At 56.4% G+C, this 16157-nt stretch overlaps 1 protein-coding gene across 1 annotated transcript in view; it reads left to right on the top strand.

Moving 5' to 3' along the window:
- Positions 1 to 1714: 1714 nt before the first annotated feature.
- Positions 1715 to 16157, top strand: part of LOC308641932 (actin, larval muscle-type-like) — a gene marked incomplete at both ends in the record, with an annotated part of 64719 nt that continues 50276 nt past the window's right edge. The window contains 2 exons of the mRNA XM_081280501.1: positions 1715 to 1789; positions 1845 to 1954. Of these exons, the coding sequence (XP_081136627.1) occupies positions 1715 to 1789; positions 1845 to 1954 (185 nt within the window). The remainder of the gene's footprint in view (positions 1790 to 1844; positions 1955 to 16157) is intronic.

Below are 16157 nucleotides of genomic sequence, written 5' to 3'. Positions count from 1 at the left end.
AGGGACGAGGAAAGGATACCCAAGGCGGAGACAGGTGTGTGGCACAGCCTGTGGCTGACGGTTTCAACACCGCGGTGAGAAGTGTTCTCCCCACAGGAAATAAGTAGGTCAGGGCCATGTGGCGTCGCCCAGCAGTGGGCATCGACAGGACGCCCCACATCCTGTCCACATCACTGGGCTCGTTTCCCGGGTTCTGCCTCTTCCACCCAGACAGCCCCGATGGGAAACAATGAGCAGGCGTCAGCCTGGCTGGTCACACACGAGAGACTTGTCATCAGCAACGCTGAGTAACCACCGTCTAGGAGACGCCCTGCCGGGCTGGGCACCAAGCTGTCCCAGGGGAGCCGTGCCAATGCCCAGGTCCTGGGCCAATACCATGCCTTTTTCTATAAGGAAAAAGAGCGCCGTGGACTCAGTAACCGGGGGACGGCTGTACAGTTTCTGTCATTTAGAAATAAAATTAAAAATACTGGGCTGAGGCTGGGGCTCGGTGGTGAAGCACTCGCCTGGCACGTGTGGGGCCCTGGGTTCGAGCCTCAGCACCACATAAAGATGAATGAAGGTATCGTGTCCACCTACAACTAAAAATATTTAAAAAAAATACTAATGACCAGTGAAGGTCTGAAAACTGCACTTTCTCCTGCGACCACAAGGCCACACACCAACAGTGCAGGGTCCCAGCTCAGGCAGCCAACCAGCCACCCTGGACAGACCTCACAGGTCTACCTGCCCCTCCCAGGATGGGGGTGGACCTGGAGGCAGGCCCAGGGAGTGTGGCCTGGGCATGCAGGGACACCGCAGGAGGCCCTCAGCCAGAGGGACAGCGGGAGCAGCCTTGCCATGGCTGGGCCTCTCCCGGGCACAGGGCCAGGCCGTGCTTTGGTTTTCTGCGGATTTTCTTTCACTAGCGATTTTTAAAAGCTGTGAATGCACAGTGACTGCACTCTTGGAGGTTTATCCTGGGCAAATGAGAACTCTGACCCAGCAGGGGACTTGCCAGAACCTTCTCGGCAGCTCTCCAAGAGCCGGAGGCGGCCTGGGAGAGTTCCCGTGGCTGACTCCTACTCAGCATCATCACCACGTGGAATTCTGTTACCATGTGGGGAAATGCGTGCACTTTTAAAATTGTGCAGACCACCTCAAAATAAAATTTAAAGAAACATAATGCGTCACAGTGCCCCCCCACTGTCGCCCCCACCAGGTTCAGAGTCACAGTGTTGAAAAGCAGAAGGGGACTTGTTAAGTGATCACTTTGAAACGCCAACATGAGGAGGCCCTTGAACTTGCTGGTGGTGGATCCAGCACCCCCTGGGGCTCAGTGCGCTCTGAGCAAACAGGTGATCGGAAAGTAAAGATTTTTATACCATTTACTAAAACACCAAAGTCCACAGTGAAACCTTACCATTGTAGGAGACTTGCTTACACTGGAGACCGTACTTGGTCTTGTTTAAGACAGGATGACCACGTCTAGGAACCTGGAGACCCAGGGGTCCCCACAGCACAGCAATCGGAAGAAGGATCTTTTCAATAAACCAACGAAAAATTTTAAATACCGAAATGTTTGGGTCAAATATAGGCTCAAATGGAGAAATTTGAGTTTTGATTCTCGACTCACATCATATAAAATTGAGGTGGATTGCTAATCTACATGGGAAAAGCAAGCAAAATCTTTTTTAAAAAAGCAAAGGAATGATTTGGGTCAGACAAGGTTACGATGAGTGATAAGAGCAAACAGAAATTGGCTTCGGATGAAATCCAGGACTTCACGCAAAAAGAAAACAGGCAGAGGGTGAGGGGCGGCTCACAAGAGGGGACGGTGCTGGCATGGGCCCTCCCAACTGCAGGGACTCAGCCCAGAGCGCAGAAGGGCCCTCACGACCCGGACGGAGGTGACCGCCAGGGAATCCTTGCAGGAGGAGGCAGCCTTGAACAAGATGACCCCTGAGCATATGGGGTGGGCTGGACGTGCCTGGCCATTGGGAAGTTAGAGCCACCAGGAGCTCTGCGGCTGCGCCGGAGTGACAGGGGACCTCGGGCCTCCCTGGGCAAGGAGAGAGGGTGCTCTGCCCTGGCTCCTAAGGGTACAGGTGGTGACCTGAGAGGGTGGTTGGGATCACTGCGGGGTCCCCGCTCTGTCCTAAGAACATGACCAACAGAGCCGGAGGTTCCATCTGATGGTCACCATGGCCACCCCTTGCACAGCCGTCCTGCAGGAGTGTGCCCAGCTGCTGACTGCTCAGCCTCAGGCTCTGCCACCGTCTCCAATCCTGGGGGTTGAGGATCGTGGCTGGAACCGCCTCACGCCACTCTCCCACCATGTGCCTTTAGACTGCCCATCACCTGGGCCTTGAACGGGCTCCTGGTTTGCGGAGGACACGTCCCCACTGCGGAGCTCTGCCATCCAGTGTCACCCTTCTCTGGAGACTTTCTCTAACTGTCCTCCAGGTGGGCAGCCTCTTGGGGGAACCGCATGGCCATGCCTCAAGGCCGAGCCCTCCTGTCGCTGGCCAGCAGGCCGACGTCAGGGCACGTCCCCAGGGTGAGACAATCACGCCTCTCCAGAGACAGCACAAGAGCGCACAGGGCCATCGCCAGAAATAGGAGGAAATGGATGCGACCTAAACGTCCACCACAGAAGAACGAATGTGGTACAGCGGGGGACGGAGGCCACACAGCGAGAAGGGACCAGAGGGGCAGGACGGCGGCCCAGCAGCATCGTTGACCCCCAGATGGAGCCAAGGAAGCCTGACCACGGGGCCAGCGCTGCGGGGTTCCATGGTCATCCCGTCGCCACAGAAGAAGCAGAGGGTGGGGTCTTCTCCAGGGCCCGGTGCCAGACAGGACATTGTCATGGAAGGACGCAGAGGGCCAGCCTTGGGGGGACCAGAAACAGCAAGCCCTGTCTCTCCTGGTCACTCAGGGGTGAGAGGCCCCCCGAGATGCACACCCGCCTTCCAGGCCAGCACCTCTCCTGAGGAAGGAGGAGGGCCGAGCAGGGCAGTGCAGCAGGCCACACCCAGGCTGGGTCCCAGGGAGGTGGACCGTGGGGGGGCCGCGGGGGGTGCTGCAGGCTGGAGCGAGGGACAGCAGCAACAGCAGGGCCACTCGGCCAGCCAGAGGCAGTGGCTTTTGCAGAGATGTTCAGGGGCAGAGGAGGTGACCGTTCAGGAGTCCCCCAGTCAGAGGGACAGAGGGGGGCCGCGTGGCCTTGGTGGCAGGTGCGACCATGCTGGCTGCCCAGAGCCTGTGGCCCCACTGTGTGGCCCCACTGTGTGCCCCACAGTCCTTGGTGGAGGTGAGAGGAGAGACCGTGGTGCCCTCGGCTTCGTCCGGGGCCTTCCTACTTTGTGCTGGAGTGAATTCTAATGGTCCTGGGAGGCGGCACCGCCCCCCGAGTGCCTTCAGCAGCCAGAGGGCAGCTTCTCCCCGGTCCCGGGATGGCGTCAGCAGGGGCTTATGGAGGAGGGTCAGGAAGCCAGGGTGGCGAAGCTGGCTGTTCCATCGCGACCCCCTGGTCAGCGCCCTCGTGTGCAGAGGCCGTCTAGGGTCCTGTGGAAGCCCAGGTTCCAGAGGGGCTGACCTGTCCAGAAGGGGGCAAGTGGCCTTCTCCCTGCTGACTGCCTGCCCACTCCCAGCTGGCCAGCGTGGCGGCCACAGTGTGGTCGGTAGCCGCGCCCCTATCCCCCGGCCCCTGCCCAGCCTGCCTGTGTGCCCGGCCTGCCCGCCTCTGTGGCACTCTCTGCTCTCAGGGCGCTGTGGGTCATCTCTCCTCCCTGATCAGGGCGAGGGCCGCGCTGCCCAGCGGCGGGAGCGCCTCAAGTCAGCTTTCCCGCCCCCCCCAGGACCAAGGCTGCGGGGTTTTCCACCTCCTGTGGCAGGACAGAGCCCTGGGGGCCACACCCTCCTAGAGAGTGAGGTCAATCTAGGACAAACAGAAACGAAAGTGTCCAGCCCGAAGGGCAGCACTCAGGCCCACTCCAGACAAAGCCCTGAGGTCAAGGCTGTGTCACAGCACACAGCGATTGTTGTGCATAGGCATGCCAGGGCCACCAGGGCAGGATCCTGGTGCCAGTGGCCTTGCTGGGCAGGGCAGGAAGGTGGGTGGCCTCCTTGGGGATGGCCCAGGTTTTGAGACCTCAGGTTCCTTGAGGGTTTCATTACCGGGTGACTCGGACACCCGGGCGGTCGGCTCCTTGGTGGAGAGACGTGGGGCTGCCAGGGATCAGGCGCTGCCTGGATCTTGGTTTAGTCACGCCCCGGGGGAGTTTTCACTGCTTAAAGTCCTGGGGATTCTTTCTCTAATAGGAAGGGAACATGTCCCCGCACAAGACCAACCACTGCTGATAAACAGAATCAAGCCGACAGGTGATCCAGACCCACCAAGGAATGCAGAGGCCAGAGGAGAGACCATGGCACAGGTGAGAGCAGAGACATGGTGGAGGTGAGAGCAGAGACCTTGGTGGAGGTGAGAGCAGAGACCTTGGTGGAGGCGAGAGGAGAGACCTTGGTGGAGGTGAGAGCAGAGACCTTGGTGGAGGTGAGAGGAGAGATGATGGTGGAGGTGAGAGGAGAGATGATGGTGGAGGTGAGAGGGGAGACCTTCGTGGAGGTGAGAGGAGAGATGATGGTGGAAGTGAGAGGAGAGACCACGGTAGAGGTGAGAGCAGAGACCATGGTGGAGGTGAGAGGAGAGACCTTGGTGGAGGTGAGAGCAGAGACCTTGGTGGAGGTGAGAGGAGAGATGATGGTGGAGGTGAGAGGAGAGATGATGGTGGAGGTGAGAGGAGAGACCTTCGTGGAGGTGAGAGGGGAGATGATGGTGGAAGTGAGAGGAGAGACCACGGTAGAGGTGAGAGCAGAGACCATGGTGGAGGTGAGAGGAGAGACCTTGGTGGAGGTGAGAGCAGAGATGATGGTGGAAATGAGAGCAGAGATGATGGTGGAGGTGAGAGGAGAGACGATGGTGGAGGTGAGAGGAGAGACGATGGTGGAGGTGAGAGGAGAGATGATGGTGGAGGTGAGAGGAAAGATGATGGTGGAGGTGAGAGTAGAGATGATGGTGGAGGTGGGAGCAGAGATGATGGTGGAGCTGAGAGGAGAGACCTTGGTGGAGGTGAGAGGAGAGACCTTGGGGGAGGTGAGAGGAGAGATGATGGTGGAGGTGAGAGGAGAGACCTTGGTGGAGGTGAGAGGAGAGATGATGGTGGAGGTGAGAGGAGAAATGATGCTGGAGGTGAGAGGAGAGACCTTGGTGGAGGTGAGAGGAGAGATTATGGAGGAGGTGAGAGGAAAGATGATGGTGGAGGTGAGAGGAGAGATGATGGTGGAGGTGAGAGCAGAGACCTTGGTGGAGGTGAGAGGAGAGATGATGGTGGAGGTGAGAGCAGAGATGATGGTGGAGGTGAGAGGAGAGACCTTGGTGGAGGTGAGAGGAGAGACCTTGGTGGAGGTGAGAAGAGAGATGATGGTGGAGATGAGAGGAGAGATGATGGTGGAGGTGAGAGCAGAGACCTTGGTGGAGGTGAGAGGAGAGATGATGGTGGAGGTGAGAGCAGAGATGATGGTGGAGGTGAGAGGAGAGACCTTGGTGGAGGTGAGAGGAGAGACCTTGGTGGAGGTGAGAAGAGAGATGATGGTGGAGATGAGAGGAGAGATGATGGTGGAGGTGAGAGGAGAGACCATGGTACAGGTGAGAGCAGAGACCTTGGTGGAGGTGAGAGGAGAGACCTTGGTGGAGGTGAGAGCAGAGATGATGGTGGAGGTGAGAGCAGAGATGATGGTGGAGGTGAGAGGAGAGACGATGGTGGAGGTGAGAGGAGAGATGATGGTGGAGGTGAGAGCAGAGATGATGGTGGAGGTGAGAGGAGAGACCTTGGTGGAGGTGAGAGGAGAGACCTTGGTGGAGGTGAGAGCAGAGACCTTGGGGGAGGTGAGAGGAGAGACCTTGGTGGAGGTGAGAGGAGAGACCTTGGTGGAGGTGAGAGGAGAGATGATGGTGGAGGTGAGAGGAGAGATGATGGTGGAGGTGAGAGCAGAGACCTTGGTGGAGGTGAGAGGAGAGATGATGGTGGAGGTGAGAGGAGAGATGATGGTGAAGGTGAGAGGAGAGCCCATGGTGGAGGTGAGAGGAGAGACCTTGGTAGAGGTGAGAGGAGAGATGATGGTGGAGGTGAGAGCAGAGAACTTGGTGGAGGTGAGAGGAGAGACCTTGGTGGAGGTGAGAGGAGAGACCATGGTGGAGGTGAGAGGAGAGATGATGGTGGAGGTGAGAGCAGAGATGATGGTGGAGGTGAGAGCAGAGACCTTGGTGGAGGTGAGAGGAGAGATGATGGTGGAGGTGAGAGGAGAGATGATGGTGAAGGTGAGAGGAGAGCCCATGGTGGAGGTGAGAGGAGAGACCTTGGTAGAGGTGAGAGGAGAGATGATGGTGGAGGTGAGAGCAGAGAACTTGGTGGAGGTGAGAGGAGAGACCTTGGTGGAGGTGAGAGGAGAGACCATGGTGGAGGTGAGAGGAGAGATGATGGTGGAGGTGAGAGGAGAGACGATGGTGGAGGTGAGAGGAGAGATGATGGTGGAGGTGAGAGGAGAGATGACGGTGGAGGTGAGAGGAGAGCCCATGGAGGAGGTGAGAGCAGAGACCTTGGTGGAGGTGAGAGGAGAGACCTTGGTGGAAGTGAGAGGAGAGAAGATGGTGGAGGTGAGAGGAGAGACCTTGGTGGAGGTGAGAGGAGAGATGATGGTGGAGGTGAGAGGAGAAATGATGCTGGAGGTGAGAGGAGAGACCTTGGTGGAGGTGAGAGGAGAGATTATGGAGGAGGTGAGAGGAAAGATGATGGTGGAGGTGAGAGGAGAGATGATGGTGGAGGTGAGAGCAGAGACCTTGGTGGAGGTGAGAGGAGAGATGATGGTGGAGGTGAGAGCAGAGATGATGGTGGAGGTGAGAGGAGAGACCTTGGTGGAGGTGAGAGGAGAGACCTTGGTGGAGGTGAGAAGAGAGATGATGGTGGAGATGAGAGGAGAGATGATGGTGGAGGTGAGAGCAGAGACCTTGGTGGAGGTGAGAGGAGAGATGATGGTGGAGGTGAGAGCAGAGATGATGGTGGAGGTGAGAGGAGAGACCTTGGTGGAGGTGAGAGGAGAGACCTTGGTGGAGGTGAGAAGAGAGATGATGGTGGAGATGAGAGGAGAGATGATGGTGGAGGTGAGAGGAGAGACCATGGTACAGGTGAGAGCAGAGACCTTGGTGGAGGTGAGAGGAGAGACCTTGGTGGAGGTGAGAGCAGAGATGATGGTGGAGGTGAGAGCAGAGATGATGGTGGAGGTGAGAGGAGAGACGATGGTGGAGGTGAGAGGAGAGATGATGGTGGAGGTGAGAGCAGAGATGATGGTGGAGGTGAGAGGAGAGACCTTGGTGGAGGTGAGAGGAGAGACCTTGGTGGAGGTGAGAGCAGAGACCTTGGGGGAGGTGAGAGGAGAGACCTTGGTGGAGGTGAGAGGAGAGACCTTGGTGGAGGTGAGAGGAGAGATGATGGTGGAGGTGAGAGGAGAGATGATGGTGGAGGTGAGAGCAGAGACCTTGGTGGAGGTGAGAGGAGAGATGATGGTGGAGGTGAGAGGAGAGATGATGGTGAAGGTGAGAGGAGAGCCCATGGTGGAGGTGAGAGGAGAGACCTTGGTAGAGGTGAGAGGAGAGATGATGGTGGAGGTGAGAGCAGAGAACTTGGTGGAGGTGAGAGGAGAGACCTTGGTGGAGGTGAGAGGAGAGACCATGGTGGAGGTGAGAGGAGAGATGATGGTGGAGGTGAGAGCAGAGATGATGGTGGAGGTGAGAGCAGAGACCTTGGTGGAGGTGAGAGGAGAGATGATGGTGGAGGTGAGAGGAGAGATGATGGTGAAGGTGAGAGGAGAGCCCATGGTGGAGGTGAGAGGAGAGACCTTGGTAGAGGTGAGAGGAGAGATGATGGTGGAGGTGAGAGCAGAGAACTTGGTGGAGGTGAGAGGAGAGACCTTGGTGGAGGTGAGAGGAGAGACCATGGTGGAGGTGAGAGGAGAGATGATGGTGGAGGTGAGAGGAGAGACGATGGTGGAGGTGAGAGGAGAGATGATGGTGGAGGTGAGAGGAGAGATGACGGTGGAGGTGAGAGGAGAGCCCATGGAGGAGGTGAGAGCAGAGACCTTGGTGGAGGTGAGAGGAGAGACCTTGGTGGAAGTGAGAGGAGAGAAGATGGTGGAGGTGAGAGGAGAGACCTTGGTGGAGATGAGAGGAGAGACGATGGTGGAGATGAGAGGAGAGACGATGGTGGAGGTGAGAGGAGAGATGTTGGTGGAGGTGAGAGCAGAGATGATGGTGGAGGTGAGAGGAGAGATGATGGTGGAGGTGAGAGCAGAGACCTTGGTGGAGGTGGAAGGAGAGACGATGGTGGAGGTGAGAGGAGAGACGAAGGTGGAGGTGAGAGGAGAGACCTTGGTGGAGGTGAGAGGAGAGATGATGGTGGAGATGAGAGGAGAGACGATGGTGGAGGTGAGAGGAGAGACGATGGTGGAGGTGAGAGCAGAGACCTAGGTGGAGGTGAGAGGAGAGATGATGGTGGAGGTGTGAGAAGAGATGATGGTGGTGTGAGAGCAGAGACCTTGGTGGAGGTGAGAGCAGAGACCTTGGTGGAGGTAAGAGGAGAGACCTTGGGGAGGTGAGAGGAGAGATGATGGTGGAGGTGAGAGGAGAGACCATGGTAGAGGTGAGAGCAGAGACCTTGGTGGAGGTGAGAGGAGAGAACCTGGTGGAGGTGAGAGGAGAGATAATGGTGGAGGTGAGAGGAGAGCCCATGGTGGAGGTGAGAGCAGAGACCTTGGTGGAGGTGAGAGGAGAGACCTTGGTGGAGGTGAGAGGAGAGATGATGGTGGAGGTGAGAGGAGAGACCACGGTGGAGGTGAGAGCAGAGAAAGTGGTGGTGGTGACAGAAGAGAACTTCGTGGAGGTGAGAGGAGACATGATGGTGGAGGTGAGAAGAGAGATGATGGTGGAGGTGAGAGCAGAGATTGTGGTTGAGTGAGAGCAGAGACCTTGGTGGAGGTGAGAGGAGAGACGATGGTGGAGGTGAGAGCAGAGACCATGGTGGAGGTGAGAGCAGAGACCTTGGTGGAGGTGAGAGGAGAGATGATGGTGGAGGTGAGAGCAGAGACCATGGTGGAGGTGAGAGTAGAGATGATGGTGAAGGTGAGAGCAGAGATGATGGTGGAGGAGAGAGGAGAGATGAGGGTGGAGGTGAGAAAAGAGATGATGGTGGAGGTGAGAGCAGAGATGATGGTGGTGAGAGGAGGTGATGGTGGAGGTGAGAGGAGAGATGATGGTGGAAGTGAGAAAAGAGATGATGGTGGAGGTGAGAGCAGAGATGATGGTGGAGGTGAGAGCAGAGACCTTGGTGGAGGTGAGAGGAGAGATGATGGTGGAGGTGAGAGGAGAGACCATGGTGGAGGTGAGAGGAGAGATGATGGTGGAGGTGAGAGGAGAGATGATGGTGGAGGTGAGAGCAGAGATGATGGTGGAGGTGAGAGCAGAGATGATAGTGGAGGTAAGAGGAGGTGATGGTGGAGGTGTGAGGAGAGACGATGGTGGAGATGAGAGGAGAGATGATGGTGGAGGTGAGAGGAGAGATGATGGTGGAGGTGAGAGCAGAGACCTGGGTGGAGGTGAGAGGAAAGATGATGGTGGAGATGAGGGGAGAGACCATGGTGGAGGTGAGGGGAGAGATGATGGTGGAGGCGAGAGGAGAGACGATGGTGGAGGTGAGAGCAGAGACCTTGGTGGAGGTGAGAGGAGAGACGATGGTGGAGGTGAGAGGAGAGACCATGGTGGAGGTGAGAGGAGAGATGATGGTTGAGGTGAGAGGAGAGACGATGGTGGAGGTGAGAGGAGAGACCTTGGTGGAGGTGAGAGGAGAGACCTTGGTGGAAGTGAGAGGAGAGAAGATGGTGGAGGTGAGAGGAGAGACCTTGGTGGAAGTGAGAGGAGAGACCTTGGTGGAGGTGAGCAGAGAACTTGGTGGAGGTGAGAGGAGAGACCTTGGTGGAGGTGAGAGCAGAGACCTTGGGGGAGGTGAGAGGAGAGACCTTGGTGGAGGTGAGAGGAGAGACCATGGTGGAGGTGAGAGGAGAGATGATGGTGGAGGTGAGAGGAGAGATGATGGTGGAGGTGAGAGGAGAGACGATGGTAAAGGTGAGAGGAGAGACGATGGTGGAGGTGAGAGCAGAGACCTTGGGGGAGGTGAGAGGAGAGACCTTGGTCGAGGTGAGAGGAGAGACGATGGTGGAGGTGAGAACAGAGACCATGGTGGAGTTGAGAGCAGAGACCTTGGTGGAGGTGAGAGGAGAGACCTTGGTGGAGGTGAGAGCAGAGACCTTGGTGGAGGTGAGAGGAGAGACCTTGGTGGAGGTGAGAGGAGAGATGATGGTGGAGGTGAGAGCAGAGACCATGGTGGAGGTGAGAGGAGAGATGATGGTGGAGGTGAGAGGAGAGACCATGGTGGAGGTGAGAGGAGAGATGATGGTGGAGGTGAAAGCAGAGATGATGGTCGAGGTGAGAGGAGAGATGACGGTGGAGGTGAGAGGAGAGACCTTTGTGGAGGTGAGAAGAGATGATGGTGGAGGTGAGAGGAGAGACGATGGTGGAGGTGAGAGGAGAGATGATGGTGGAGGTGAGAGGAGAGACCACGGTGGAGGTGAGAGTAGAGAACTTGGTGGAGGTGAGGAGAGAATTGGTGGAGGTGAGAGGAGACATGATGGTGGAGGTGAGAAGAGAGATAATGATGGAGGTGAGAGCAGAGATTATGGTGAAGTGAGAGCAGAGACCTTGGTGGAGGTGAGATGAGAGAAGATGGTGGAGGTGAGAGCAGAGACCATGGTGGAGGTGAGAGGAGAGATGATGGTGGAGGTGAGAGGAGAGATGATGGTGGAGGTGAGAGAAGGTGATGGTAGAGGTGAGAGTAGAGATGATGGTGGAGGTGAGAGGAGAGACGTTGGTGGAGGTGAGAAGAGAGACGATGGTGGAGGTGAGAGCAGAGACCATGGTGGAGGTGAGAGTAGAGACCTTGGTGGAGGTCAGAGGAGAGACCTTGGTGGAGGTGAGAACAGAGACCATGGTGGAGTTGAGAGCAGAGACCTTGGTGGAGGTGAGAGGAGAGACCTTGGTGGAGGTGAGAGCAGAGACCTTGGTGGAGGTGAGAGGAGAGACCTTGGTGGAGGTGAGAGGAGAGACCATGGTGGAGGTGAGAGGAGAGATGATGGTGGAGGTGAGAGGAGAGATGATGGTGGAGGTGAGAGGAGAGACGATGGTAAAGGTGAGAGGAGAGACGATGGTGGAGGTGAGAGCAGAGACCTTGGGGGAGGTGAGAGGAGAGACCTTGGTGGAGGTGAGAGGAGAGACGATGGTGGAGGTGAGAACAGAGACCATGGTGGAGTTGAGAGCAGAGACCTTGGTGGAGGTGAGAGGAGAGACCTTGGTGGAGGTGAGAGCAGAGACCTTGGTGGAGGTGAGAGGAGAGACCTTGGTGGAGGTGAGAGGAGAGATGATGGTGGAGGTGAGAGCAGAGACCATGGTGGAGGTGAGAGGAGAGATGATGGTGGAGGTGAGAGGAGAGACCATGGTGGAGGTGAGAGGAGAGATGATGGTGGAGGTGAAAGCAGAGATGATGGTCGATGTGAGAGGAGAGATGACGGTGGAGGTGAGAGGAGAGACCTTTGTGGAGGTGAGAAGAGATGATGGTGGAGGTGAGAGGAGAGACGATGGTGGAGGTGAGAGGAGAGATGATGGTGGAGGTGAGAGGAGAGACCACGGTGGAGGTGAGAGTAGAGAACTTGGTGGAGGTGAGGAGAGAATTGGTGGAGGTGAGAGGAGACATGATGGTGGAGGTGAGAAGAGAGATAATGATGGAGGTGAGAGCAGAGATTATGGTGAAGTGAGAGCAGAGACCTTGGTGGAGGTGAGATGAGAGAAGATGGTGGAGGTGAGAGCAGAGACCATGGTGGAGGTGAGAGGAGAGATGATGGTGGAGGTGAGAGGAGAGATGATGGTGGAGGTGAGAGAAGGTGATGGTAGAGGTGAGAGGAGAGATGATGGTGGAGGTGAGAGGAGAGACGTTGGTGGAGGTGAGAAGAGAGACGATGGTGGAGGTGAGAGCAGAGACCATGGTGGAGGTGAGAGTAGAGACCTTGGTGGAGGTCAGAGGAGAGACCTTGGTGGAGGTGAGAACAGAGACCATGGTGGAGTTGAGAGCAGAGACCTTGGTGGAGGTGAGAGGAGAGACCTTGGTGGAGGTGAGAGCAGAGACCACGGTGGAGGTGAGAGTAGAGAACTTGGTGGAGGTGAGGAGAGAACTTGGTGGAGGTGAGAGGAGACATGATGGTGGAGGTGAGAAGAGAGATAATGGTGGAGGTGAGAGGAGAGACGATGGTAAAGGTGAGAGGAGAGACGATGGTGGAGGTGAGAGCAGAGACCTTGGGGGAGGTGAGAGGAGAGACCTTGGTGGAGGTGAGAGGAGAGACGATGGTGGAGGTGAGAACAGAGACCATGGTGGAGTTGAGAGCAGAGACCTTGGTGGAGGTGAGAGGAGAGACCTTGGTGGAGGTGAGAGCAGAGACCTTGGTGGAGGTGAGAGGAGAGACCTTGGTGGAGGTGAGAGGAGAGATGATGGTGGAGGTGAGAGCAGAGACCATGGTGGAGGTGAGAGGAGAGATGATGGTGGAGGTGAGAGGAGAGACCATGGTGGAGGTGAGAGGAGAGATGATGGTGGAGGTGAAAGCAGAGATGATGGTCGATGTGAGAGGAGAGATGACGGTGGAGGTGAGAGGAGAGACCTTTGTGGAGGTGAGAAGAGATGATGGTGGAGGTGAGAGGAGAGACGATGGTGGAGGTGAGAGGAGAGATGATGGTGGAGGTGAGAGGAGAGACCACGGTGGAGGTGAGAGTAGAGAACTTGGTGGAGGTGAGGAGAGAATTGGTGGAGGTGAGAGGAGACATGATGGTGGAGGTGAGAAGAGAGATAATGATGGAGGTGAGAGCAGAGATTATGGTGAAGTGAGAGCAGAGACCTTGGTGGAGGTGAGATGAGAGAAGATGGTGGAGGTGAGAGCAGAGACCATGGTGGAGGTGAGAGGAGAGATGATGGTGGAGGTGAGAGGAGAGATGATGGTGGAGGTGAGAGAAGGTGATGGTAGAGGTGAGAGGAGAGATGATGGTGGAGGTGAGAGGAGAGACGTTGGTGGAGGTGAGAAGAGAGACGATGGTGGAGGTGAGAGCAGAGACCATGGTGGAGGTGAGAGTAGAGACCTTGGTGGAGGTCAGAGGAGAGACCTTGGTGGAGGTGAGAACAGAGACCATGGTGGAGTTGAGAGCAGAGACCTTGGTGGAGGTGAGAGGAGAGACCTTGGTGGAGGTGAGAGCAGAGACCACGGTGGAGGTGAGAGTAGAGAACTTGGTGGAGGTGAGGAGAGAACTTGGTGGAGGTGAGAGGAGACATGATGGTGGAGGTGAGAAGAGAGATAATGGTGGAGGTGAGAGGAGAGACGATGGTAAAGGTGAGAGGAGAGACGATGGTGGAGGTGAGAGCAGAGACCTTGGGGGAGGTGAGAGGAGAGACCTTGGTGGAGGTGAGAGGAGAGACGATGGTGGAGGTGAGAACAGAGACCATGGTGGAGTTGAGAGCAGAGACCTTGGTGGAGGTGAGAGGAGAGACCTTGGTGGAGGTGAGAGCAGAGACCTTGGTGGAGGTGAGAGGAGAGACCTTGGTGGAGGTGAGAGGAGAGATGATGGTGGAGGTGAGAGCAGAGACCATGGTGGAGGTGAGAGGAGAGATGATGGTGGAGGTGAGAGGAGAGACCATGGTGGAGGTGAGAGGAGAGATGATGGTGGAGGTGAAAGCAGAGATGATGGTCGATGTGAGAGGAGAGATGACGGTGGAGGTGAGAGGAGAGACCTTTGTGGAGGTGAGAAGAGATGATGGTGGAGGTGAGAGGAGAGACGATGGTGGAGGTGAGAGGAGAGATGATGGTGGAGGTGAGAGGAGAGACCACGGTGGAGGTGAGAGTAGAGAACTTGGTGGAGGTGAGGAGAGAATTGGTGGAGGTGAGAGGAGACATGATGGTGGAGGTGAGAAGAGAGATAATGATGGAGGTGAGAGCAGAGATTATGGTGAAGTGAGAGCAGAGACCTTGGTGGAGGTGAGATGAGAGAAGATGGTGGAGGTGAGAGCAGAGACCATGGTGGAGGTGAGAGGAGAGATGATGGTGGAGGTGAGAGGAGAGATGATGGTGGAGGTGAGAGAAGGTGATGGTAGAGGTGAGAGGAGAGATGATGGTGGAGGTGAGAGGAGAGACGTTGGTGGAGGTGAGAAGAGAGACGATGGTGGAGGTGAGAGCAGAGACCATGGTGGAGGTGAGAGTAGAGACCTTGGTGGAGGTCAGAGGAGAGACCTTGGTGGAGGTGAGAACAGAGACCATGGTGGAGTTGAGAGCAGAGACCTTGGTGGAGGTGAGAGGAGAGACCTTGGTGGAGGTGAGAGCAGAGACCACGGTGGAGGTGAGAGTAGAGAACTTGGTGGAGGTGAGGAGAGAACTTGGTGGAGGTGAGAGGAGACATGATGGTGGAGGTGAGAAGAGAGATAATGATGGAGGTGAGAGCAGAGATTATGGTGGAGGTGAGAGGAGAGACCTTGGTGGAGGTGAGAGGAGAGATGATGGTGGAGGTGAGAGCAGAGACCGTGGTGGAGGTGAGAGGAGAGATGATGGTGGAGGTGAGAGGAGAGACCTTGGTGGAGGTGAGAGGAGAGATGATGGTGGAGGTGAGAGCAGAGATGATGGTCGAGGTGAGAGCAGAGATGATGGTGGAGGTGAGAGCAGAGATGATGGTGGAGGTGAGAGGAGGTGATAGTGGAGGTGTGAGGAGAGACGATGGTGGAGATGAGAGGAGAGATGATGGTGGAGGTGAGAGGAGAGATGATGGTGGAGGTGAGAGCAGATACCTTGGTGGAGGTGAGAGGAAAGATGATGGTGGAGGTGAGAGGAGAGACCATGGTGGAGGTGATGGGAGAGATGATGTTGGAGGCGAGAGGAGAGATGATGGTGGAGGTGAGAGGAGAGACGATGGTGGAGGTGAGAGCAGAGATGATGGTGGAGGTGAGAGGAGAGATGATGGTGGAGGTGAGAGGAGAAATAATGGTGGAGGTGAGAGCAGAGACTTTGGTGGATGTGAGAGCAGCGACCTTGGTGGAGGTGAGAGGAGAGACCTTGGTGGAGGTGACAAGAGAGATGATGGTGGAGGTGAGAGCAGAGACGTTGGTGGAGGTGAGAGCAGTGACCTTGGTGGAGGTGAGAGGAGAGACTTTGGTGGATTTGAGAGGAGAGATGTTGGTGGAGGTGAGAGGAGAGATGATGGTGGACGTGAGAGGAGAGACCTTGTTGGAGGTGAGAGGAGAGACCTTGGTGGAGGTGAGAGCAGAGACCATGGTGGAGGTGAGAGCAGATGGTGCTCCGGGGTGTTGTGCTCCTAGGCAGCAAGACTCCTGGGGAATCTTCTTGAGTTTAGGGGATGGTTCTTCTTTTCTCTGGATGCCGTTTGCCATTTAAAACAACTTTCTGATGGAAACATTAGCTTTGTGGCCTTGTTTAGTTTTCTAAGACTCTCCGTAGGGGTGGCTGCTTGGGCCGAATGCTCTCCTGAGGCTCCAGTGCCCTGGGGTTGGGCAACGGCCACTTCTGTACCAAGGCTGTCTATGGAGGGGAGGCTCTGCTGGCTGTGCCCATGGTCATTCATGCAGAGTCACCAGCATTGCCTTTCTCACCAGGGACAGGCCAGGCAACTGCTGAGTGTGAGAACGTCCCCACAAGGGCCTGGGCTGGGGAGAGCAGGGCACTCTCTTTCCTCCCTCCTTCTGGAGTCAACAGGCTGGACGCCTGTGGTGTCCTTCGTGGAGTCAGCATGGCCCCATCAGCATCAGCAGGCACAGGTGGAGGTGGAGGGGCCGTGGTGAACCCCGGGCAGCCAGAACTGCTAACTTGTTATTGTGGAAAGCGGGGTCCTTGCCCCGTTGCCAATCCAATACTGAGGCCAAGGCTTTGAGAAAAAGGCAAAAGTTTTATTGACTTGTTAGCAAAGGAGGAGCTCGGGG

Source organism: Spermophilus citellus, assembly GCF_964194105.1.
Source record: "Spermophilus citellus genome assembly, chromosome: 2".
Classification (NCBI taxonomy): domain Eukaryota; kingdom Metazoa; phylum Chordata; class Mammalia; order Rodentia; family Sciuridae; genus Spermophilus; species Spermophilus citellus.
Note: the sequence above shows the minus strand (reverse complement) of the source record. Positions and strands in the feature narration are given on the sequence as shown.